This window comes from Oratosquilla oratoria, chromosome 6 (genome assembly GCF_046742065.1).
Source record: "Oratosquilla oratoria isolate Oo_2021 chromosome 6, ASM4674206v1, whole genome shotgun sequence".
In the NCBI taxonomy this organism is placed as follows: domain Eukaryota; kingdom Metazoa; phylum Arthropoda; class Malacostraca; order Stomatopoda; family Squillidae; genus Oratosquilla; species Oratosquilla oratoria.
The window spans coordinates 27,869,648-27,896,411 of NC_134782.1; the positions used below are offsets into that span (position 1 = coordinate 27,869,648).

The 26,764-nt window shown below is 39.5% G+C and overlaps 1 protein-coding gene across 3 annotated transcripts; it reads right to left on the minus strand.

The window, feature by feature from the left end:
• Window positions 1–1,571: 1,571 nt before the first annotated feature.
• TfIIFalpha (transcription factor IIFalpha) lies at window positions 1,572–26,316 on the minus strand. 3 transcript variants are annotated; one of them, XM_076186622.1, is made up of 12 exons: window positions 26,207–26,316; window positions 23,435–23,478; window positions 17,544–17,678; window positions 15,073–15,207; window positions 14,043–14,225; window positions 9,806–9,915; window positions 8,025–8,174; window positions 7,124–7,238; window positions 5,490–5,707; window positions 5,116–5,191; window positions 2,790–2,924; window positions 1,572–2,599 (listed from the first exon to the last, which is right to left on the minus strand). In XM_076186622.1, the coding sequence occupies exons 1-12, from the start codon at window positions 26,207–26,209 to the stop codon at window positions 2,395–2,397; spliced, it is 1,509 nt and encodes a 502-aa protein (XP_076042737.1). In that variant the 5' UTR covers window positions 26,210–26,316; the 3' UTR covers window positions 1,572–2,394. The 3 variants fall into 3 exon arrangements, with proteins under 3 accessions (XP_076042737.1, XP_076042735.1, XP_076042736.1); XM_076186620.1 differs by having other exon boundaries at window positions 26,021–26,309; XM_076186621.1 differs by having other exon boundaries at window positions 14,043–14,210; window positions 26,021–26,308.
• Between the last annotated feature and the right edge of the window lie 448 nt (window positions 26,317–26,764).

Here is a 26,764-nt window from a genome sequence, read left to right on the forward strand (position 1 = left end):
CTCAGTCGTGAAGGGGTTAATGACATTCCCATCATCTTTGTCTAAACAAACACCCCACAATAGACCTCCAAATTCTATACTTTACCAGGCTCCCCATACCCACCTTAGAAATCACTCCAAGGACAAATAAGAACCACACTGGTATGGCTGAATATAGATCACCTCCCTGTATTTAAACAGTAGCACTGTATAGAGCAGGAATATGAAACATAAGAGAGGAGTTTGAATGTGTTTGAGATGAGGTGCCTGAGAAGTATGATAGGGGTTACTAGGCTGGATAGAGTGAGAAACAAGGTGAGGAGGAGAGTGGGGGTGGAAAGGGAGTTGGGAGATAGGGTTGATGAAAGAGTATTGGGATGGTTTGGACATATGGAAAGGATGAGTGAAGAAAGATTAGTGAAAGAGTTGTGGAAGGCAGAGGTGGAAGGAGTAAACATAAGGGGGTGACCAAGGAGATGGATGGATGGGGTAAAAGGGGCATTGGGAAAAAGGGGAATGTCTGTTGAGGAAGGACATGAGAAGGCAGAAGAGAGGGGTGAATGGAGAATGGTTGTGTATGGATAATGGTGTGACATTCCCATGGGAGGGGAATGGGGTGAGGGAGTGTGTGAATGATATTTTGATGCAGCCCAAAGGGTTTTCTCCCCATCCTCTCTTTTTCTGCATGATGGGATGGAGCTGGGGGAGGGGTCACTGATTAAATGAAGCAGCCTTGCTGTGGATGTGCTGTGTCTTGCTACGAGTACACTGCTTCTAACCCAGGGCAGTGGGTGAGATGCAGGGATGACTCGTCATCCAGGAGGAGCCAAGATAAGAGAGAGGGAGGAGGGTGAATGGGAGTGGAGTATGTGGGGATGAAATGAGTAGGAGTGGATTATGCCTTTGTTTTTTGGGTTACCTCCCTTGCAAGGAGGAAATAGCCATTGGTATATGTATGTACTTGCACAAAGAGCTCTGGCACTAGATTCCAACTGTTCCAGATCTTCTCTGAATGACATATCCAAGTTAGATAAACTTATAGGTTAAACTGGCTTTGGCTCATTATTTGGCAGTTGTAGGTCTCCTGCAATAGAGACCTGGAGCAACTGATTGATTGATAAGATGATTATAGCGTTGGAGCATTTAAAGTGAAAGAAAAGCAAAGTCCAGTCTACCTACTGAAATATATTCATGTATAAATACCAATCCTTGCTGTGGATGTGCTGTGTCCTGTGACACTGCTCCTGACCCAGGGCAGTGGACAGGGTGCAGGGATGACCCGTCATCTAGGAGGTGCTAAGATGGGAGGGAGGGTGGAGGGGTGTGGAGTGTTTTCGGGGATGAAATGGGTGGGAATGTTTTTGTGCCTTGTCCTTTTTGGCTACACCCCTGGTAAGGGGGAAAAAAGCCTTGGTATATGTATGTATGTATAAATACCAATAGCCTTTTCCCCCTAAAAGGCAGGGACTGGCTGGCCAAATCTAAGCATGCCTCAACTTTTTGTTGATAAAAATGCAGACCGGGAGATGCCAGACAGTTTTACTTTACTGTGAGAAACCTGCATACCTCAATGGGATAAAAATCATCTGAAGTGATAGTTATAATTTTATTCTCGTTAATGTCAGGTGCTATTACTCAGCTGGAAGAAAGTTCCACTCCTGAATCTAATGCTTACATCACCTCATGAAATAAATTAAGTTCTAATTCACAAAAAATTGAACAAAGTATGAGCAACGAAACAAAACTGGAAAGCCAGAAGGGATAACAAACATAAAGAAATCATTATTTCAAAAATGTTTTTATTATTACTCATTTATTTTCATTCCCTAAAATGTAGTTTATAAACGTTTCTGTTTATTGGAAAAAACAATTTTTTTTTTCTATTTCAAAGATATATTGAAAAGCCATTCCATAAAGTTTACATAAGAAATGAAATACTATACTTAAACTTATCACAACTTTCAATGAGAAACATGAAAAAGATCATAGGTCACGTTTGATTGCAACAACCTTGCACTTTCACCATACCATTATCCTTGTCAGATTTTGTTCTAGTATACATGAATGTATTCTAGTGAATGAGTTAAACTATTAACTTTCAATATGATGGTATTCTTAACAGCTTTGTTCTTGTATCAACATTCTATTCAGTTGGGGGAAGTTTTCCTTGAATGAAAGGGTTAGATTTATCTTAATTGAAACTAACCCAAAGATATACTTTCTCTATACAATTTGTTCTGATTAACACCAGATGGATATCAACCCCCATACCAAATAGATAAGGCTTTATACCAGGAACAGTGATGTCATCCACGAAGGCCATCAAAATGACTATAAAACTCTGCTTTACAAAATAAAACACATCATGTTCCTAATGTCAACTTGTGCAAGTCCCTTCCTAAGTAACAATACAGTTCATGTTTTCAAAGACAGGTACATTTTCCCTTTCACCATCTGCTTCACAAGATTTATGCGCTTCAGGATCTGGGCTATAGCATGAACTAATTGCTCAGAATTCAACCCAGTCTTCTTGCTTTTAAACTTCTGCAGAAGTTCTGTTGTTGTCATGGGTTTTCTCATGAGATATCTTCTGATGGCTTCCTCAGTAACTCCACTGTCACTGAAAACATTAGACAAAAGTTATAAACATATGCTTCACTAATAATAAAAATGAATTACAAATAATAAACCTGAATATGGTATGAGGTTACAGTTCACCTTTGGAAGCTGGAAATATCATAAAATCTCACATTTTCTCTCTTTAAGTTTGTATAGAACCATAACAGAACAAATGGATTTCAAAAACATACTTTCCTCCTGATGATGAAATTGACTTGTCTACCCTGGGCTTCTTGTTAGTTGAAACTGATGAGTCCTCGTTCTTGCGCTTGCTCCCTCCTTCACCTTTGGTAGGGGTGGTAGCCCTTGAATTGCTTGCACTAGAACTACAATAAGATAAACAAAATATTATGTTTAATAGATAGGTCATGCTATCAAAGTGAATATACATACATACATATACCAAGGGTTTTTCCCCTTTACAAGGGAGGTAGCCAAAAAAAGGCATAAAATCATTCCCACCCATTCCATCCCTAAATACACTCCACTCCCCTTTACCCTCCCTCCCATCTTAGCACCTCCTGCTAAGATAAACATAAAATATCAATATGTTTAATGGATAGGTCAGGCTATCAATGTGAATATAATCTTACTAAGAGCACATTCATCCCTTCCTTTTGCTTTTATTCTGGCTGTTTCCAGTCTATTCTGAAAATCCATGTGAACAAGTTGTATAGACACAGTAAAGGAAACATGGACTGGAGGTGAAGCTTTTATTCCTGACATTTCGTCATTCCTTTGAGAAAATCGATAGACGAAACGTCAGGAATAAAAGCTTCACCTCCAGTCCATGTTTCCTTTACCGTGTCTATACAACCAGTCTATTCTATTAAATTTCCAAAGCACCTTTCCAGATATAAAATTTATAATCTATCTCAATCAAACCCTTCCATGGGACCTAATACAACAAAGACAGTGATCCAATGTTTCTTCAATGGGAGGACCTGAAAACTGTTGCCAGTCACTGTGGGTTTCTGGGTTTCAGTCAGTGAAACTTGCAACCACAATTGTTATCAATCCCTTCCACACTGGATAGCATTGTCGGGCTATTCTATTAGTCTCCATAACACCTCTGGAATGAAGGTAAAGAATGTATGTCTATCTACCTATATACCAAAAGCTTTTCCCTCCTTATAAGAAAATAGAAAAGTCAAAAGGCATATTCCACTGCTGTGGGTGAAAAGCAATGCAGCAAGACAGTACATCCACAGCAAGACCACATCACTTTATCGGTGACACCTCCCCCCCAACTCTCTGTCCCTTAATGCAGAAAATATAGAAAGATTGGGAGAATTCCTTTGGGCTGTATGAGTAGGGAAAGAGAAGAAAAAAAAGAAAAGAAAAAAAAAAATGTCAACACAATACAGTATTATGACTGTACACTAGATTGGCTGCAAAATCAGTGCCAAAACAGTATTGCACAACTGATATCCATACATAGGCCCCGTTTGGAGTACTGATTGCATAAGTTTTATGCAGCCAATACTTTAAGAACTATGACACCCCTATGGACATAGTCACCTTTCTTATACCAGTATGACTGCTGACTAATTTCCGGTCAGAGAAGAAAGATGATCACTTTAAATTTTACTTTCCCTCTTTTCTGACAATATCCTCAAATCTCTTCTTTACAACCTCAACAACTCCACCTCTCTGGTGGAGTGACAAAATACAAACACAATATGATATGGTCTATTGTCACAAACTCCCCCTATTGGAAGGCTAGGACGATGCCCCCTCACAGACAACTTTGAAGTGTGGAATTTAATGAACCATGCCTTTGGTTCAACTTCGCCAGTGAAAGGATTCGAATCGCCATCCCCTCGACCTTCACCGCAAGTAACGACACCCTAACCCGCTCAGCCAGTGAGCTTTCACACAATATATAGGGAGAATAACCAAGTCAAAATCTTTATAAGATGGTGATTTAGTTTAACATCACAAACTCCCCCTTATCAGGAGGCTAGGATGGTGCCCTTTACAGAGGACTTTGTAGCATGGAATTTAATGAACCATGCTCTTGGTCCAACTCATTGGTGGCAGGGTTCAAACTGCAATCACCTCAACCTTTGCCACAAGAAGTGATGCCAGCGAGCATCCTCTTTATAAAAGACAAATGCAAAAAGAAGTGATTTTTGGTCACCTTCCTCTGCTTCATTTAGCTGTTCTTCATGACATACAAGGGAATACAATGGCAGTATTTTTATCCCCAAGAATAAACTGTGTGAGTGCAAATATGGCAAATTCATCAATTCAGTGTCAACATGTAGTTTCAGCATTACTACATACATATACCAAGGCTTTTTCCCCCTTACAAGGGAGGTAGCCAAAAAGGAAAAGGTATTAAATCACTCCCACCCATTCCATCCCTGAATACACTCCAAACCCCTCCACCCTCCCTCTTATCTTAGCACCTCCTGGAGTAGCGTTACTAATATATAATAAATACTCAGTCAGTAGCAATGCAATACAACTGTGCAGTACCAAATCTTCATAGAATAATAATCAGGAACTCACCTATTTGATTCTTTTCCTTTTCCCTTCTTCTTCTTTGCTTCATCCTCTGATGTATCAGAACTTTTTCCGTCTGATTCTGTATAAATACACAAAACTGCATTAGGTACAAAATAAACTGGCATAATGACCAGTAACTCATCAATAACAAAATTTTGTCAGAACAAATAATGAAAGTTCAGAGGTGCAGTTAGGATATGCCACCTGTCCCTGCCAAATGTGTGCCAGCACCTGATCTCCGGACTGAGCCAGAATCCTGTGTATTATTCATTACAATTGGAGTTACATATTAAGAATATTGGTGATCTAGAGGTGCAAAAGATCACAAAGGGCCTGCAGGACCTGCTCCTTTGTCAATACCTACAACTAAAACTAACCTGCTTCTGCTTTCTTATCCTTCTTTTTCTTCTTCTTCTTCTTCTTTTCCTTTTCTTCCTTCTCATCTTCCTTCTTTTCTTCCTCTTCTTTTTTCTTCTCTTCCTCCTCTTTCTTTTCCTCATCTTCATCTTCAGAATTGATGAGTTTCTTAAGAGCATCAGTTTCATCAACCCCAGCTAACTCCTTTATAACCACCTCATCGTTCTCTGCTTCTGAACTGTAACAGGAAAAATCAACATAAAACCATCTTGACAAAAGTAGTTGATTTCTAAGGCAAGTGTGTAACATTAACCTGAAACTATACAAGAAACAGCATTCTCACTGCACATCACTTACAGAATCCAAACTAAATAGCCAAACCCACCTCATTCTTGATCTTCCTCTCAGACTAATCCCACCCCCTTCTGCTTCTCAGTTTTAACTAGTTTTTCCTCACTTGATTTTCTCAATAAACCCAAGCCACCCCAGCACTCTTTCATCTACCCTATCCAACAGATATCTATCCCATTCTCTATTCCACCTCCACATTTCTCAGTCTATCTACTCTTCTAACTATCAATCTCTTCTATATACCAAGGGCTCCCTAATAAGAGAGGTAGCCATTTGGAGATAACCATTCTTATAACACCTTTCATATTTTTCAAATACTTCATCTCAACACATTCAGAATATCAATTCTTGTAACACCTTTCATACTTCATCTCAACACATTCAGACTATCCATTCTTGTCAGAATATCAATTCTTGTAACACCTTTCATACTTCATCTCAACACATTCAGACTATCCATTCTTGTAACACTTTTCATATTTCCCAAACACATTCACACTCTTCCTTCCTGCTTCCCTTATATTCCAAGTCTCTGCTCCATACAGAGTCATGAGTGAAATCATTCCTTCGTACAACTTTCTTCTGAATTCATCCCCAAATACCTACTTCTAATAGCAATTTTGAATCCACCCAGACAGTTACTTCCTTTCCTCTGCAATTCACCTTCACATCCACTCTTCCATTTGATTCCAAACACTAATTACCCACTTCCTTCTGCCTATCCTTTAAAGTTCACACTCAACCAGGCCCTGAGGATCAGGTACTCAGTTTCCAGACTGAGCCCCAAGATCTTTCTATATCAACTTGGACTATATGTCTTACACTTTTTCAGATATGGAGAGGTAACAATAGGTATACAGTTCAGTGCAAGAGCCATCAACCCTACTCATCCATCTCATTATATTACACAAGCACAACCAAATGAATACAACAAAATTACACCAGTAGTATGCTGTTCAAACAAAATGCACAACTACAATATCATACATTTCTTTCCGTGAAAAATGCATGTCAACCATTCATAATAAGTTATATAAAAACACAAATAGAATTATAATAAAAGTATTGATATCTATCTATATAGCTAAAGCTTTTTCCCCCTTATATGGGAGGTAGCCAAGTTAAAAAGCACACACCCACTCCCATCCACCACCCTTTCCTTCCTCTCCTCTTAGCTCCTCATGGATGAAGGGTCATCTGTCTCCTGTCCACTGCCCTTGGTCAGATGCAATGCAGCAAGACACAGTACATCCACAGCAAGCACTGCTACAAACATTAATACAAAATTCTACGGAAAACTCACTCTGATGAATCACTGGATATGTAGTCATGTTCAGCCCCATCGTCAAACTCGTCACTTTCCTCCAAGCAATCACTGTCACTCTCATCCTCGTGGTTCTTCTTCTTCTTCTTCCCACCTTACACAAACAGAAAATAAATATATCAAAATTCAGGGTGTCACAAGTCTCAATCCTGTATCCATCAGAATACTGGGCCAACATGCAACCAATACCATTCTAATGGACCGAGGATCAAGGCTCATGATGCCCTGGTTTGATTATTTGAAGTACTTCCCTGTTATGAGTGATTTTTTCCAAGATATCAAATTTTTTTTTACATAAATTCTGAAAAATTAGAAAAATTTGTTGCTACTATTTCAATAGTTGTTGTTGTTGTTGTTGTCGTTCCATAGACTGTCTGTCCGAGCAGTCCCATCTCCCCAAGGAATGCCACAGCCGTAACTGGGTTTTCCCACAAATCCTTTATAGTGTGTACGTTGTGTTGTTTGCGTGCATGATTGTATATAATTCAGTCTTCCATTATGTGTTGTATGGCGCCCAACCCCAAGAGTTGGGGGCCAAACGGCAGCAACCAGCCCTGCCCACCAGCTCTACGCAGGTGGCACCAATCCCCAAGAGGAGCTACATTTGCCTTGGGGAGTACCACAATCCTATTTCAATAGTTGATAATATTCACATCAAAAGAGATTATAATATTCCTTATTCCTATTAAGAGCACTAATAACAACAGAGGCAATCACCTCACTGTAAAAAAAAATATTCATGTGATTGAGTGTCAGTGTTTTAAAAATGGGCACCTCTGCTGTCCATCTTATAAGACCACAACATGCAGGTAGCTGTCACTGGTCCTCTCTCCTTTAATTCAAACAACAAATGCAAAATATTTCTCTATGTGAACCTTACCTTGCATTTTTCTTCCTTTACTTTGAACTTTATTTTTCCTTTTCTTTTTACTAAATGTCTCATCCTCATCATTATCTTCATTCTCGTCATCATCAGAGTCCTCTTCTGACATCCAGTCGTCCATCTCCGACAGCAAAAAACTTGATGATTCTAGAAAAAAGAAATTAGTCTGTATGATGCTGGGTTTTCTGGTGGCTTGTTTGGTTTTAATATAATTATTATGTGAGCTCTTTTCCTGATGGCTGGAATTTTATTGTGTTCTCAAAAGTAGTTGAAGATCTATATCAGCTTAGGCTTTTATATCTATTGAGCTTGGGTGTTTTATATGGATGTTCAAGATCTTGTCAGGGAGCTTTTCAATCTCCTTATTGCCCTTTCTGCATCTGTGCTAGTGTAAAGGAGGTTTGACTTTCCTAATTTCTTTGGTAAAGTGTTTGTTGTTGTTGTTGTTGTTGTTGTCGTTCCCTAGACTGTCTGTCCGAGCAGTCCCGTCTCCCCAAGGAAGGCCACAGCCGAAACTGGGTTTTCCCACAAATCCTTTATAGAGTGTATGTTGTGTTGTTTGCGTGCATGATTGTGTATAATGCAGTCTTCCATTATGTGTTGTATGGTATGGGGTGAAGTGTTACATCCTGGGCAGCTGTTCACAACACGGTCGTCCAGCCTCTTCTGGTAGCTTAGAAGTGCTGGGTGGTGACCGCATCGCAGTCTGGCCAAGTGGACTCTGTCCTTTCATGGGAGAGAGAGGATTCAGAAGGGTGGATATCAGGGGGTCTGGCATGCAGCAGTGTGTTGTCTTTCAGTGTGTTAATGGAGCGGTGAGTGATATGATTATGAATATGTTTCCGGAGGCTGGTATTTGGTGGTTGTGGAGGAAGAGAAGAGAGTATCTGTGCGTAATAAAGGTCTTTGGGTGTAGTTTTAATGTTTCTTGGTGTGTGTGGGTGTTCTGCTATGTAGTGTAGCGGGTGTGATGTGTTTGTGGTGGCTGCAGCAAGTGTTTGTGTGCCTCTCATGTCGAGGTGGTCCTTGACTTTGAGGACTTTTGTTTCATGGTGTAAATGGTCTGTAGGTGATGTATTTGTGCAGCCTGTAATTGTTTTTAGGGCTTTGTTTTGTATGATTTGAAGGGTGTTGTGGTGTGTCTCACTGAGATTAGGAGCCCATGCAGGACTCGCATAATTCATCACTGAGCGTATGCATTGTTTGTATATTGTTATATTAGTTTCTTTGTTTTGTCCAAATGTTGTTCCAGTGATTGACTTAAGTGCGTTAAGTCTAGGTGTGCATTTGTTTTTTATGTTTGTGAGGTGTTGTTTGAAAGACATGGATGTATCGTATGTTACACCAAGAATTTTCGGTGTGTTTGTGTGTGGTATTAGAGTGTTGTTGATGTAGAGATGAGGTATGTATTTGTGTTCTTTTGTCCAGTTGGTGAGAAGTGTTGCTGTAGATTTGGTTGGAGCTATTTTGAGTCTGTTTGTGATGAACCATGTGTTCTAGTAATAGTATTTTTTCCTGCGTCACTCCAACTGAGAAGTGAAAGGGAAGTGAAAAGTATGGAGTGGAAGAGCAGAGGCAAATGTAATAGAACGGTGTAGAATACAGTGGAGAGAAGGAATGGGGGAAAAACAGGCGGAAAGAATGGGAAGGAGGCAGAATAACTTGACTTAATTGAAAAAAATCAATCAATACACAGACACAAAATATCTTTTTCTGGTGACCTGAAACCCAATTGGATATACAAGCAAATCATCATAAAGAACTTGAACTGCACTTACTGCTTGATGCTTTTTTCTTGCCTTTCTCTTCATTGTCCACATCATCATCATCTCCTGCCTTCCTCCTCTTCTGTGCCATGAGATGGTAGTGATTCATGATTTCATGTCGCCTGAAATTATGTGCCCAAATGAACATTAAGCCTGTTGACCCTTTCACACATCATCAATCATCAATTTTGTTCAAGCTAATACCAAAGGGTTTTATTTGGTTGAGGGGACAGATCTGGGATTAAATGGCTCTCCAATCAATTTAAATCCATTTTGTTGTTTACCCACTCAGATGGATAAAACTGCCTGATTAAACCAGAATAAAATCAATGAATTTTGTATGCCACCACAATAAAGAGTTTATGTATGGATTAGGGCCTAAACAACACTAAATTATAACTATAATCAATGTTGACTAAGATGGATGTTCCAGAGGTGCACTGGTTAACATGGCTTGTTCAGTTACGTTCAGTCTTGCAGCGTCTTCCAAGCACTTCCTTGTGACAACTAATGCTCCCAGTGCTAAGCAGTCTTAACTTTTTATCTGGTGCCTAGAAATTGGAAATACTGCAATTAAGAAGCATAAGAATGGTGTCAAAATGAACAATCTGTGTTCCACTTACAAACTCTTATCCCTGAGTTTATGTAGTATCCTCAACATAAAAAATAAATAAATAAACTGGCTACATAATCATTTGTACCACAAAGTGCTACCCACACTCACCTAGTTGTATCTTACAGCAAGAGGTAGCTAAGCTTGTGGTGTCCTGTCTATCTCTCCATATCCAGTTTGCTCTTAAATTCTTGTATTGTTTTTGCACACACCATTTTTTCATCCAATGTGTTCCATACATCTACCACTCTGTGGGGAAAGCTGTTCTTTTTCAGGTCCCTTCTATAATTGTCCTTTTTAAGCTTCTTTCCATGTCCTCTTGTGTTTCTCTTATCCCAATTTAGTAAGTCTTCTCTGTCAAGGACTTCCATGCCTTTCATAATTCTCTAGATGGTCAACAAGTCACCTCTCTCTTTCCTCTGTTCCAAAGTCAGCAACAACAAGTCACCTCTCTCTTTCCTCTGTTCCACAGTCAGCAACAACAAGTCACCTCTCTGTTTCCTCTGTTCCACAGTCAGCAACTCCTATTTCACGGGACTGCTCAGACAGACAGTCTAGGGAACGACAACAACAACAACAACTCCAATTTCAACAATCTCTCTTCATATGAGAGTTTTGATCATTCTGGAGCCATCCTCATAGCTGCTCTCTGGATTCCCTCAATCTTCTTTATATTCTTTTTTGTACGGGGTGACCACAGTGTTGTGCACACTCCAATTTAGGCCTTATCATTGTGACTAGTATTTTCTTTACCATTTCTTTATCAAAGTTGGTAAAAGCCACTTTTATTGCTCTAAGTAAGTTATAGGTTTTGCTGACAATTTTGTTTTTATGTTTGTCAGGGGACATATCTCTTGTGATAATCACTCCCAGGTCTTTTTCAGATCGCTCTTTCTTCGCTTCTTGTTCACCAATTTTATATTTTCCTGATATCCTTTTTTTACTTTTTCCAAACTCCATTATGTTACACTTTTTAGTGTTAAATTCCACTTCCTACTTCTAACTCCATTCTCAAACCCTGTTTAGATCTCTCTGTAATGATTCACAGTCCATTTCAGTACTCACTTTCTTTAACAGTTTTACATCATCTGCAAAGAAGCTCATGTAACATTCCACTCCCTCATCCATGTCATTCACATAAATGGCAAACATTATTGGACCCAGCACTGTTCCTTGTGGGACTCCACTAATTACCTCTTCTCAAGAAGTCTTATCTCTGAGCACCACTCTCATTTTTCTTCCATGCAAAAAGTCCTCCATCCACTTCAATAGTTTACCTTGTATCCTTCCTATGGTTTGGTACTAGTGGACCTCTTAATTTTGTCTTCACAATTCCCATTATGTCTGGTTTAGCCTCTAAAAGGTAATTGTTAACTCCATTCAATCCTGAGATCAATCCATTAATATTTGTATAAGCCAATTTTAATTTTCAACACCTTCCATGTCGTTCTCTGAACCTTCCGTTTTTTTCTTGAGTATACCATTTTATCAGTCTCATATCTAACACTCCAATGGAACTGCATTTTCTCGATCTCCGTTATCTTGTCTCTCTCTCTCTTTTTAGCTTCATTTCTTAATGTCCTAATATTTTCCCTTTCCTCGTGATTCATGTCTCTTTTCATCCATATATTTTTATAGTGTTCACTTGCTAATTTTCCTGTTCTTATTAAGATTTCTTCTACTGCCACTTGTGACCTTAATCTTTAGTGGTCAACTTTTTCCTTCTACTTCTACATACTTAGCCAATCTGTGCACTTCTTCTATTTCTTTGTCTATTTCCTGGTCACTATGCTGTACTTCTTTTAGGACATTTTATGCTAATTTTTTGTCCTATTTTTCTCTCAGAAACCAATTTCAGTTATCTTTTTCCTTTAGACCATAGATTGCTATACATTTTTTCTTGTCTATTGTGTCTCTTACTAGATTTTCTTTTTGCTTGATTACCTTGATAACTGTATCTTTGGCCTTCTCCTGCATCTGTTGATGAACTATTTCTTTGAAAATTACCTTATCTTTCTTGTCCTTTTTCCAATCGTTCCTAAGTTGTTGTAATTTATTTTCTCCTATGCTTTTTCCTGCTTCCATGGTCATTGTTTTAATCTTTTTATCTACCTCTTTCCTTATGGTCTCATTGTGTTTTCATTATTTTTCAATTTTTCGTTTTCACTTTTCAGCTCGGCCAGTTCTTTTTTTAGTACACTAATTTCTTCTTTCATTTCATTGTTCACTTTCTTTAAGTCAGCCATTTTATTGTTCAAGTCATTATTTGTTTTCCATAAATCATTTGTTTCTTTTCTCCACGCAATGTTCATATTTCTCACATCCCTCTCCATGTCTATAATTCTACTAAAGAGCCTTCTTTCGTGTCCAGTAAATCTGGAAAAATAATTTTCATCGCCACTGTCAAATAGAAGCCTTTTAGTACCTCTTGGTGATCTAAAATCTGGATATATATTCAGTTTTGGTTTCACAATGGTAGGCCACTCTGTATATCTGTTTACATTTGAATGTAACAGTCGGCCATCTTGGGAATCTTCCAACCTGCCAACACTTTTCTCCATTTTTCTTCTATTTCTCACTTTTTTGTTACAATTAATCATTTTGGGCATCCACGAGCACTCCCCCTCCCATAATATACACACTAGGTAATCTATAATTGAAGCACTGTTGTGTCACTCCGTGAATATTCATATTTCACTGGAGCACCAAGTAATATTGTTGTCACTATGCTCATAACTGTGTGATGGAGAACATGGATAGATTGCTGCAACTTTGTATGGAAGATGTGATCCAGGCCTGCATTCCTGTCACCATGGGTAGTGAAAGTGAAAGATCTGTGTCTGGCTTACAAACTTTTAAGAACTAAATATATTGAAGGGAAACAGTACTTGGTTTCACTAAAAGTAATCACCATTAAAATTAATGATAAACACAGGGGACATTCCTAAAAAAAAGAAAAGTAAAGGCATAAGAGGGTCTAGGAGACTGCAAAAATGTATGAATGAAAAACTAAAAATTTACCAATTAATCTATACACCAAGAGCTTTATTCCCCTTATAAGGAAGGTAGCCAAACAAAACTATTTAGGCACATAAAAGAAAATAAAAATAAAATAATAAAAAGTGGAAATAATGAATCTTATACCCCTAAAGGCTACCTCACTGTTAAGGTGGGAAAAGTCCTTGGAATATGGATGGATATATGCCAAAATGAAGACTGCATGCATTCATTTTAACCCCTTCCATACGGTGCCGCACACATAGGCGTCATGGACTTAGATCTCAGTGGCAGCAGCCAATGCCAGCCGTACGACGTGTCGTCATAATACTCGCATCATAAAATATAGTCACCGCTTATATCAATCGTTCTCTCTTCACCCGTGAATTTTGATAACCATAGAAAATGCGATTACAAAAGAATTAGAAAGAATGTCATTATGGAGGGGTGACTACAATAAATATAATCAAGACGCCGATATGGCAGCCTCGCGAATACACTCGCTCCCCATGACGCCTACGTGTGCGGCACCGTATGGAAGGGGTTAAACAGCAGCTACCATAAACCACACCAAATTATAGCGATCATACTACTGATGAATAGCAAAAATAGTCAATAACAAAACCAAGGGGAACTAACTTTTCAAATTCAGCTTCAGCTTCCTCAGCACTAAGGGCTTTGTAACGCTGAATTGGGCGGAAATTGTACCACTCTTCAACAGGATAAGCTTCAAATGCTCCGTCTTTAGCTTGTGTGAAAACGTACCACGATGAGTTTTCAGATCCTCCTTCACGGATCCCTCGGAACCTTAAGGGTGTTTGGCTAAGGTGGAATTATTGGTTTTTAAAATGGTTTTGATATATTTGGTCCTTATCTAGTTCCTTAATATATTCTGAAGATCACTAATTTATCTTCACAATATGATTACCTCTATATATCAAAAGGTACCAATGATGGACACTTGCTAGTGAAGGTCCTAATGCTTACTTTGAAACCCAATACACCTCCATATTGAGGTACAGCCCTGATGACAGTCCCCAGACTGGGAACAAGATCTGTATCAACTAATTCCTCCGACCTTTTCACATAAGGAGAGCTAACAAAATGCAATAGCTCCCTTCCCCCTACTAATATAATCTAATGAGAAAGGGAGAGAGAAAGGGAGAGAGAGGGAGAGTGGTGGGGGTCGGGGGGGGGGAGAGAGAGAGAGAGAGAGAGAGAGAGAGAGAGAGAGAGAGAGAGAGAGAGAGAGAGAGAGAGAGAGAGAGAGAGAGAGAGAGAGAGAGAGAGAGAGAGAGAGAGAGAGAGAGAGAGAGAGAGAGAGAGAGAGAGAGAGAGAGAGAGAGAGAGAGAGAGAGAGAGAGAGACAAAGAGAGACAAAGAGAGACAAAGAGAGACAAAGAGAGAGAAAGAGACAAAGAGAGAGAAAGAGACAAAGAGAGAGAAAGAGACAAAGAGAAAGAGAGAGAAAGAGACAAAGAGAAAGAGAGAGAAAGAGAGAAAGAGAAAGAGAGAAAGAGAAAGAGAGAGAGAGACAGAGAGAGAATGAGAGCATGCACTGGAGAGAGTAAGAGTCTTATACAAGTAACTAATAACAAGGCTTCCTGCAGCAGTGGACAATTCAAATTCATCACTGGAAATTATCAAATTACATTATTACATTACTTACTTTTTTCCTGTTCTTCCGCCCACTTGCATGAGCCAGGGTTGGTCATCAGGTCGATATTTCTTGATGTTTATACCATATTTTTTCCTTCGAGCTTCTTCTCGCTGCTCACGCCCAAATTCTGAGCCAGCCCCAAACCTTCAAATTTAGAAATTTATACAAATTAGAATGGATAGCCAAATGCAGATACACACCATCATGACAAGACTCACCTCTAGACTCTTAGATGTTAGAAATTTACAGGTCTTGTTATTCATTAATGTATTGTCTTTGCAAAGCAACAATTGTTGCCTCAAATGTCTATCTATATACCAAAAGTTTCTTAACCCTTATCCCCAAAGTAGCCAGCCAAGGCATACATCTGCCATGACCGATCCCATTTCTTTCCCTTTTATCTTACATCCTCATGGATGAAGGGTTATCCTGGTCTCTTGTCCACTCCCCAAGTCAGAAGCAATGCAGCAAGGCACAGCACATCCACAGCAGGGCCCCATTGCTTCATTTACTTGGTAGCCCTCCCTCCTCATCCCTTCATGCAAAAATAGTCAATTCATTGTCCATTCACAACCATTCTCCAATCACACCTATCTCTTACCTTCTCCCTTCTCTGCTCAACAGACATTCCCCTTTTATTCAAGGCCTCCTTCATCCATCCATCCATCCCATTCTTCCTCTTAAGTTTACTCCATCCACCTCTGCCTTCCACACATGTTTTGATATTCTTTCCTCACCCATTCTTTCCATTAGTGTAAAGAGGATGTCAGTCTCAGAAGCCTAAACATGTCAGCAATTTGGCCCTTCTACTCACCACACAGTTGGACCTGTGTATTTACCTAGTTGTATTGTGTGGGAAGGGGAGCTATGCTTGTGGTGACCCGTTTTTGTATCTCACAAGATCAAGTTTGTTCTTAAATTCTTGTATTGTGTTTGCACACACTATTTCTTCATCCAATTTGTTCCATATATCTATCACTCTGTGTGGGAAGCTGTTCTTTTTCAGGTCTCTTCTGTGTCACAGACCCTCTGCAGAAGGGTATCACTGTTGGTGCAGGAAGCAGACTCCATGACCAGTCACTCCACCTCCTCATCAGAGGCATGGTGAGTCTTCCTTGGCTGACACCTGCCAGTGGCTAGATGGAGCTTGAACCAAAGCTCAATGTGGGTGGTGACACAAGTGAAGCTCTTGGACTACTCCAAGAGTGCCTCTCTTTGTAGTTGCTCTGCTGTCTTGTGGGCATCTCTTATATCCATCCTGAGGTTGATCAGGTTGGCCTGGCTCTTGTTCCAGCAGAATAGATATCAAAACATTGACCCTGCAGTTGGCCTCTATGGTGTAAAGGGTCAGTAAGTGTTGTATTTGTGTAGCCTCTAATTGTCTTCAGGGTTTTGTTTTGTATTGTCTGAAGAATGTTGTGGTGTGTCTTAGTGAGATTAGGGGCCCATGCAGGGCTCACATAATTCATCACTGAGTATATGCACCATTTGTATACTGTAGCATCAGTTTCTTTGCTAAGTCCAAATGTTGTTCCTCCAACTAATTTAAGCATGTTTAGTCTAGGTGTGCATTTAGTCTTTATGTTTGTGATGTGTTGTTTGAATGACATGGATGTACTGTATATTATGCAAAGAATCTAGGGTATATGTGTGTATGGAATGTGAGTGTTATTGACATAGAGGTGTGGTATGTATTTGTTTTCCAATGTTCAATTGGTGAGAAGTGTGGAAGTAGATTTGGTTGAGACTATTTGGAGTCTATTTGTAGTGAACAAGGTATTGAGTGTATTAAGTTATAGATGTAGTATTTCTGTAGTTTTTCTGTGTTATCATGTTATCATCATCAACGAAGCTCACTGGCTGACCAGATTAGGATGTTGTTACTTGCAGCGAAGGTTGAGGGGATGGCGGTTTGAAACCTGCCAGCAGAAAATTTGAACCAAGGGCATGGTTCATTAAATTCCACGCTACAAAGTCCTCTTTGAGAGGCACTGTCCTAGCCTTCCAAAAGGGGGGAGTTTGTGACGTTAAACCATATCATCATCATGTGTGCATGTAACTGTTAAGTTATGGTCCTGTTGTAGCAGAATCTTTGTTGTGGGATCACCCCTCAACCCCAAGAGTTGGAGCCAACCAGCCACAAAATACCCCTGCTGCCGTCTCTCACACAGGAGGCATTGACCCCTGGGAGCCAAGTGTGGTTCATAAGAACTATCTATTAACTGATTAGTGTTTCATTATCCTGACCAAAACCTGTCCTTGCTGCTGATCTTAGCACATGTATAGCTCTCCACAAAATGTGATACACAGCTGATATTAGAACAAATTACAGACCATATCACTTTACCAATTCAAAAAGCATCAAACAACTGATTTCATTGTCACACATATACAAGAGGGTTAACAAATCATCTCATTTAAGCTTTGTATCACTATCAGACATTTGTACATCTTAACATAATCCAAACAAACAAACTTACTTTGGCATTTCATCATCTTGTGTTTTGAATTCCTTCATGTTGTTTTCACGCTCCATTTTTACATGGGACCAACTTTTAAAGTCCACTGCAAGAGCAGAATGAAATCGCATCATGTTGTACTTTCTGCGGCTGTTTCTGAAAAAAAAAGAGCAATACATCACATATGCTTTCTAGTATCATTAATGAAAATATCTTGTTTATTGACTATATATGTTACATTTTGCATTCAATGACTACATAATACAGAAATAATAACTTGAGAACTAGATACATGAAGAGTTAAGGATGTACATGTGCTAAGGGGAGAGGGTGGGGGAATATCAGATCATTTTTTGGTGGAAGGTAAGTTGAGAGTGGAGGATAGATGGAGAAGGAGGAAAGGGACAAAAGGTAGGGAGGTTCTTAGAGTGAACTCCTTGAATGAAAAGGAAAAGGAGAAGGAGTACGAAAAGAAGCTGAAGGAGGAGTGGGAGGGAGTTAAGGATAGAGTAGAGATGGGTGTGGAGGAGGAATGGGGATGGTTCAAGGAGGGAGTCTTAAAGTGTGCAAGGATGGTGTGTGGAACAAGAAGGACAGGGGGAAATAGAAGAAAGGGTAGTGAATGGTGGGATGAGGAAACAAAGAAGGTTGTAGAAGAGAAGAAGCGAGCATTCACAGATTGGTTACAAAAGAGGACAGGGGAGTCATATGAGACGTACAAAGAAAAGAAAAGAGAAGTAAAGCAAAAGGTAAAGGAGGCAAAGAGGAGAGCAGATGTGAAATGGGGTAGGAGTATGACAGAAAATTTTGAAAGTAATAAAAAGATGTTTTGGAAAGAAATTAAGAGAGGAAGAGGAGGCGAATCAAGTAGGGAAGAAAAGGTAAAAGGTACAGATGGAGAGTTGATAATGGAAGAGATGGCAGTGAGGGGAAGATGGGCAGAATATTTTAGGGAGTTGCTGAATGTGAAGGAGGATAGGGAGGGAAAGATAGCTGCAGTGGGAAATACGAAGAAAATGAGAGTGATGAGTGAGGAGAATGGAGGAGAAATAAGGAAGGATGAGGTGAAGGCAGTTGTAAAGATGATGAAAGCAGGTAAGGCACATGGTCTGGATGGATGTCATGCAGAATGTCTGAAAAAGGGAGGTTCAGTGATGGTGGACTGGTTGGTGAGATTATTTAATGTTTGCTGGAGAGAGGGTAGAGTACCGGAGGACTGGAGTAGTGCCTGTATAGTTCCTCTTTACAAGGGAAAAGGGGACAAGTGTGAATGTAGTAATTTCAGAGGGATTAGCCTGTTGAGTGTAGTAGGGAAGGCTTATGGGAGAATCTTAATTGAGAGGATTAGAAGAGGAACAGAAGGAGTAATTGGTGAGGAACAGTGTGGATTTAGGACAGGTAGAGGTTGTGTAGATCAGATCTTTGTGGCAAGACAGATATGTGAGAAAGCTATAGGAAAGGGGAAGGATGTTTTTTGGGCTTTTATGGATCTGGAAAAGGCTTATGATAGGGTAGACAGAAAGGCACTGTGGGAGGTTATGCAGATTTATGGGATAGGAGGAAAGCTTTTGGGAGCTGTCAAGAGTTTTTATGTGAGTAGTAGAGCATGTGTTAGGATTGGAAATGGAGAGAGTGAGTGGTTTGAAGTAAAGGTGGGACTTCGTCAAGGATGCGTTATGTCGCCCTGGCTGTTCAACTTATATATGGATGGGGTGGTGCGAGAGGTGAATGCTAGGGTAGTGAGTCAGGGATTGGAGATGGTTAAAGAAAATGGAGAAAAGTGGGAGGTGAGCCAGCTGTTGTTTGCAGACGACACTGCGCTTGTGGCAGGGTCAGAGGAGGGATTGAGGAAGCTGGTGGCAGAGTTTGGGAGAGTATGTGATAGAAGAAAGCTAAAGATAAATGTGGGTAAAAGTAAGGTGATGAGATGTACAAGGGGTGAAAGTGGCAGTAGACTGGAAGTGAACATTAAGCTGGAGGAAGTGGATAGTTTTAGATACTTGGGTGCAAGAGTAGCAGGAAAAGGTGGAGTGAAGGTGGAGGTAGAATGTAGATTGAGAGAAGCGAGTAAATGCCTTGGTGGTTTAAAGAGTGTAATGAGAAATAGACATTTGGGAATGGATGCGAAGAGGAGACTGTATGAAGGAGTGATTGTGCCAACAGCACTGTATGGGGCAGAAACGTGGAACATAAGAGAAGAAGAGAGAAGGAGTTTGAATGTGTTTGAGATGAGGTGTCTGAGAAGTATGGTGGGGGTTACTAGGCTAGATAGAGTGAGAAATGAGGAGGTGAGGAGGAGAACAGGGGTGAAAAAGGATTTGGGAGATAGGGTTGATGAAAGAATATTAGGATGGTTTGGACACATGGAAAGAATGAGTGAAGAAAGACTAGTAAAAGAGGTATGGAAGGCAGATGTGGAGGGAGTGAACATGAGGGGACGTCCTAGGATGAGGTGGATGGATGGGGTGAAGGGGGCTTTGGGGAAGAGGGGAATGTCTGTTGAGGAAGGAAGGGAGAGGACGGAAGACAGAGGTGAGTGGAGAATGGTTGTATATGGATGATGTTGTGACTGCATGAGGAGGAATGGTCGGGGGTGGGTGGGGGGGTAGTATGTGTGAGTAAATTTTGACGCAGCCCGAAGGGATTTCTCCCCGTCCTCTCCTTATATGCAAAGGGGGACGGAGAGGGGGGGTCGCCGATTAAATGAAGCGGCCTTGCTGTGGATGTACTGTGTCTTGCGACACTGCTTCTGACCCAGGGCGGTGGGCAGGGTGCAGGGATGACCCGTCATCCAGGAGGTGCTCAGATGAGAGGAAGGGTGGGAGGGGTGTGGAGTGTATTTAGGGATGAAATGGGTGGGAGTGTTTTTATGCCTTTCCCTTTTTGGCTACCTCCCTTGGAAGGGGGAAAAAGCCTTGGTATATGTATGTATGTATGTATGTATGTATGTATGTATGTATGTACATACATACATACATACATATACCAAGGCTTTTTCCCCCTTACCAGGGAGGTAGCCAAAAAGGGAAAGGCATAAAAACACTCCCACCCATTTCATCCCTAAATACACTCCACACCCCTCCCACCCTCCCTCTCATCTGAGCACCTCCTGGATGACGGGTCATCCCTGCATCCTGCCCACCGCCCTGGGTCAGAAGCAGTGTCGCAAGACACAGCACATCCACAGCAAGGCCGCTTCATTTAATCGGCGACCCCCCTCTCCGTCCCCCCTTGCATATAAGGAGAGGACGGGGAGAAATCCCTTCGGGCTGCGTCAAAATTTACTCACACATACTACCCCACCCCCCCGCCCATTCCTCCTCATGCAATCACAACATCATCCATATACAACCATTCTCCACTCACCTCTGTCTTCCGTCCTCTCCCTTCCTTCCTCAACAGACATTCCCCTCTTCCCCAAAGCCCCCTTCACCCCATCCATCCACCTCATCCTAGGACGTCCCCTCATGTTCACTCCCTCCACATCTGCCTTCCATACCTCTTTTACTAGTCTTTCTTCACTCATTCTTTCCATGTGTCCAAACCATCCTAATATTCTTTCATCAACCCTATCTCCCAAATCCTTTTTCACCCCTGTTCTCCTCCTCACCTCCTCATTTCTCACTCTATCCAGGCTAGTAACCCCCACCATACTTCTCAGACACCTCATCTCAAACACATTCAAACTCCTTCTCTCTTCTTCTCTTATGTTCCACGTTTCTGCCCCATACAGTGCTGTTGGCACAATCACTCCTTCATACAGTCTCCTCTTCACATCCATTCCCAAATGTCTATTCCTCATTACACTCTTTAATCCACCAAGGCATTTACTCGCTTCTCTCAATCTACATTCTACCTCCACCTTCACTCCACCTTTTCCTGCTACACTTGCACCCAAGTATCTAAAACTATCCACTTCCTCCAGTTCCTTAATGTTCACTTCCAGTCTACTGCCACTTTCACCCCTTGTACATCTCATCACCTTACTTTTACCCACATTTATCTTTAGCTTTCTTCTATCACATACTCTCCCAAACTCTGCCACCAGCTTCCTCAATCCCTCCTCTGACCCTGCCACAAGCGCAGTGTCGTCCGCAAACAACAGCTGGCTCACCTCCCACTTTTCTCCATTTTCTTTAACCATCTCCAATCCCTGACTCACTACCCTAGCATTCACCTCTCGCACCACCCCATCCATGTATAAGTTGAACAGCCAGGGCGACATAACGCATCCTTGACGAAGTCCCACCTTTACTTCAAACCACTCACTCTCTCCATTTCTAATCCTGACACAAGCTCTACTACTCTCATAGAAACTCTTGACAGCTCCCAAAAGCTTTCCTCCTATCCCATAAATCTGCATAACCTCCCACAGTGCCTTTCTGTCTACCCTATCATAAGCCTTTTCCAGATCCATAAAAGCCCAAAAAAACATCCTTCCCCTTTCCTATAGCTTTCTCACATATCTGTCTTACCACAAAGATCTGATCTACACAACCTCTACCTGTCCTAAAACCACACTGTTCCTCACCAATTACTCCTTCTGTTCTTCTCCTACTCCTCTCAATTAAGATCCTCCCATAAGCCTTCCCTACTACACTTAACAGGCTAATCCCTCTGAAACTACTACATTCACACTTGTCCCCTTTTCCCTTGTAAAGAGGAACTATACAGGCACTTCTCCAGTCCTCCGGTACTCTACCCTCTCTCCAGCAAACATTAAATAAACTCACCAACCAGTCCACCATCACTGAACCTCCCTTTTTCAAACATTCTGCGTGGCATCCATCCAGACCAGGTGCCTTACCTGCTTTCATCATCTTTACAACTGCCTTCACCTCATCCTTCCCTATTTCTCCTCCATTCTCCTCACTCATCACTCTCATTTTCTTCGCATTTCCCACTGCAGCTATCTTTCCTTCCCTATCCTCCTTCACATTTAGCAACTCCCTAAAATATTCTGCCCATCTTCCCTTTACTGCCATCTCTTCCATTATCATCTCTCCATCTGTACCTTTTACCTTTTCTTCCCTACTTGATTCGCCTCCTCTTCCTCTCTTAATTTCTTTCCAAAACATCTTTTTATTACTTTCAAAATTTTCTGTCATACTCCTACCCCATTTCACATCTGCTCTCCTCTTTTACACTCATTAAAATACTCATTTTCTCAAAACAAAGCAGATTTATCTTAAAGGGAACTAGTGACATTCAGTGGTGGGTTTAAATATTTTTAACAATAGGTTCTATCATTGCCAGTAGCATACATTTATCATTTCGCCTGTATTATAGCCTGTATAAGCCAATTTTCAATAACAGGTGCATGTAGCTAATGGAATTCCAAAAACAGTTTAGTATGAACTGGTAAGAACTGGCTGAATCCCACCACTGATGACATCTGACTTAAAAAAAAAAATTCATAATGAATATAAAAAAGATGAGAAATAATGGCCTGAAGCAACTGAGGGTTAGATCTAATCCAGAAGTCAGAAGAAAAAACAATGTCAACTAAATTCTTAAAGAATGAAATAAGCTTCCTTTAGACAACACAATGTAATATTGTTCTAAGTTTACAGATTTAATAAGACTTCCAAGCATAATGCTACATTTCTTAACATATTTGTCATCCACAGCCTGACCTGTTATGCACCATTATTAGCATATGTGTAACTACACTCACCAATACATTCTCTAACCTCCCACCTAATCTAATTCTATATTCATTTACATCAATCCATGAAGCTTCCCTCTCCTTTTCTTTTTTCTCACTACCAGAACTGCATATACTCACAAAATCCTAAATCCTCCATCCCAATTTTGCCTTCACCCACGTCCTTGAAGACACTTCCTGCCACTCCACCATGCATTTCAACAACAAAATACCTTCTATCAAGACATGATTTAAGAATACTTACTTAGGCACCCGAACAACATACTCCTTCGTTCCACTACCGGAAGCCTGAAAAGATTACAAAACTGATGAAAAACAGTTATTCTGAGAACAGTGTTAGGTTCCTATTGGGAAAATATAAATTTGTTTCAAGAGGGAGGGAAGCTATTTGAATAGTCATTATACTAAGGAAATAGTTTTCATCAATCTATCAATTAATCCAGTGTCCCAGGTTGCAAGAGACACAGCACCCAGGTAACTGGTAATAGCCACTGGAAAGGCTAACAGGTTATTCTGGGAAGAAATATTGTGGTCTTCATGTTATGCAGTGTAGGATTTGGTGCTCAGTGTCTTCTGTGTGGTTATTGCATCTAGGATTGTTTGATTCTGTGATCAGACCAATTCTAGGCTCGTATTGTGGTAAAGCTGGATGGTGTCCTGAATACACGTATACCAGTGTTGTCGTTACTTTTCTATCTCTTTTTTTTTTTTTTTTTTCTGAGGGGGGAGGGATAACTATACAAGCTCTTCAAGAAAGACCACCAAAATCAATACTTCAACAACCCCTAGATGGTAAAGCTGGATGGTGTCCTGAATACAAGTATGCTACTGTTGCTACTTTTCTATCTCTCTCTCTCGCTCTCTTTTTATTTTATTTTATTTTTGGGTGGGGGGGTGGGGGGTAACTATACAAAACCTTCAAGAAAGACCACCAAACTCAATACCTCAACAATAACAACCCAGATACAAGTCCCACAGAGAAAACCCTCCCACACCAGACAAGAACCCCACTGGCATACCTGTACTCAGGACGCCATCCATCATTAAGATAGTATATCAAAATAAACACCATGTGGCAACTGCCACTTTCATACACATTAGGATAGTACCAACATAATAATTTTCAGTGCCAATGGACAAAACCCAAAACTCGGAATAAAGGACATATAGACTAAACATGCAGCTTCACTAATTAGTGGTTCTCCATACTTATAAAACTACCAAGCGAGACTGGGCGAGATACCTTCCATTCAGAAAAGTATACATCTACTTGAATATTTCATTTCTTGTCATCTCATAACTTAATATACATTTTGAGGCTTATTTGTTGTGCAAATCAATAATAACAATAATATGGCACTAATTTGGAAGTGCTGTTCAAAATGGCTCCATCCAGAAACATAGGACCACTCATAACTGCTTTCAAACTGGTGCCCATAATATTTTAGCATAACAATCTTGATTCCCTAACACAGGCGAAGGCTATGAAGATCTTAGAAAATGTGTGATAAAAGTGAACAAAAAATAAATAAATAAATAAATAAATAAATAAACAAATAAACTAATCTCAGCTGAAAAATGTGGGGGTCATAGAATCTAAATATGGTTTCAAAATAAAATATTGCCCATGACAGACTCGCTAAGTCATGTCACTGAAATTACAAATATTAAAGAAATTCTAAATATTTATTTGAAACAGACACTAAATCTTCATCTCCATAAAATATAAATGCAATAGAATTATTTAAGTAATTTTTCTCACTAAAGAAAAAAAGAATTATATCTCCAGAAGTGCACAGCTAAGCAGTATATGAAGAGAAAATCAAATGTCACTTTTGTAAATTAAAATACATCAACATAAGATACATTTCTATTGGCAGATATCACAAAAAGAAAGAAAAAATTACTAAAAGCAACATAATAGTGACAACTTAGACGTCAGTGAGCTTCGAATCGCCATCTTCATTTTTGTTTATTGCTGAAGCCAAACTAACGTTAGTCTAATAAATGGGTCTAATCTAACCTAACCTCCTATGAGGTATGCATTTAGCATCCCTAGGGGTCATCACACTAGACAAATTTACTAGACTTCTGTTAGTTCATCTTCCAAAATACACAAAAATGAACATGACATCTTAGCTTAGAGCTTACTGACATCTGAGTTGTCACTTGTATATAGCTTTTGGCAATTTTTTTTATTGATTTTCACCATGAAATACAAATATTACATTAATGTATTTTAATCTGAAAATTTATATCTAATTCTTTATTGACATGTGATCATATTACATATTAGGTGTGTTCTTCTTGAGTATCAAAGAAAATCTATCCATTTCTTCGACATGCATAATTTCATAAAATGCAAGGTTTAGCATTGTATATGATTATGGTACTTGTACTAAGATGCTACAGGTATACTAGTATTCTTTCTGTCTACCTAATGTCCCCAACTAAACCTCAAAGCCCAGATCCCATATCTCTACCTATCCTAACCTGAGTCCTACATTTTAACATTGTGATATGTCTACAATCATAATGCATAAAAAAGAAATATAAATTATATATATATATATATATATATATTATATATATATATATATATATATATATATATATATATATATATATATATATATATATGAGTAATAATTATAGTAGCAATATTCTAGTTCCATTATGTCCTTTTCTCAAATGAAAGCAAATTATCACAATGCTTGGGTTATAATATACTGTGTGTACTTGTTTCTTCCCTTTTATGAATTTTTCATTGTCGAAAGGATAATGCGAGTTCGTTTATTCTCTTAAACCACACGGTAAAATAGTACCTCACCTTAGTCCTTGCATCTTGCATGTCAGTGGACATTCAGTCATAAACTACCGGTACAACTTATCGGTGTTAATGAAAATGTACTGAACAATTACCCAGTTAACTATTCTACATACAATCTAGTTCTCACGAGAAAATATGCCACTTCTTATACAATTATAAAAAGACAATATCCATGCTCCTATTTACCATCTTTTCAGGATGATAGCAGGGTTTTGACTTTATAAACAAACAAAGCGTTGGACGTAACGCATGGAATTATAATTTACGTATATAACGCTGTGGGAAGAAGTAACCAATTATTCTTATCTCTAAGTACACAATATGCATTCTAGCATAAATTTAACGCATATCTTTATTATTGTTATTCTCCATTATTACTGATAACTCTTCGGTAGCATGGCGAGCAGTTGAGTAATGACTATTGTCGAAATAATGAGAATCTTAAAAGGCTGTTTTCTTTATGTACTTTATATATATATATATATATATATATATATATATGTATATATATATATATATATATATATATATATATATATATATATATATACATATATATATATATATATATACACTGCGTGCCAGAATTATATGCAAATCGATTTTTATGTTCTAACTCCGATAGTTTTTAATAAAAATTAGTGAAATTTGGCATGTTATATGGCAACACTAACACATGCGCAGATCTAAAATTTTAAGCTAGTATGCGCAATAGTAATCAAACGGCAGCCATTTTGGTGACTT

Excerpts from the sequence above, each read along its gene's own strand:
- TfIIFalpha (XM_076186620.1), bottom strand. The coding sequence starts at position 26,053 with ATGTCCACTGACATGCAAGATGCAAGGACTAAG. Across the intron at positions 7,239-8,024 it reads TAAAGGAAGAAAAATGCAAG|GTGGGAAGAAGAAGAAGAAG; the intron begins GTAAGGTTCACA and ends TGTTTGTGTAAG. Across the intron at positions 2,925-5,115 it reads AAAGGAAAAGAATCAAATAG|TTCTAGTGCAAGCAATTCAA; the intron begins GTGAGTTCCTGA and ends ATCTTATTGTAG.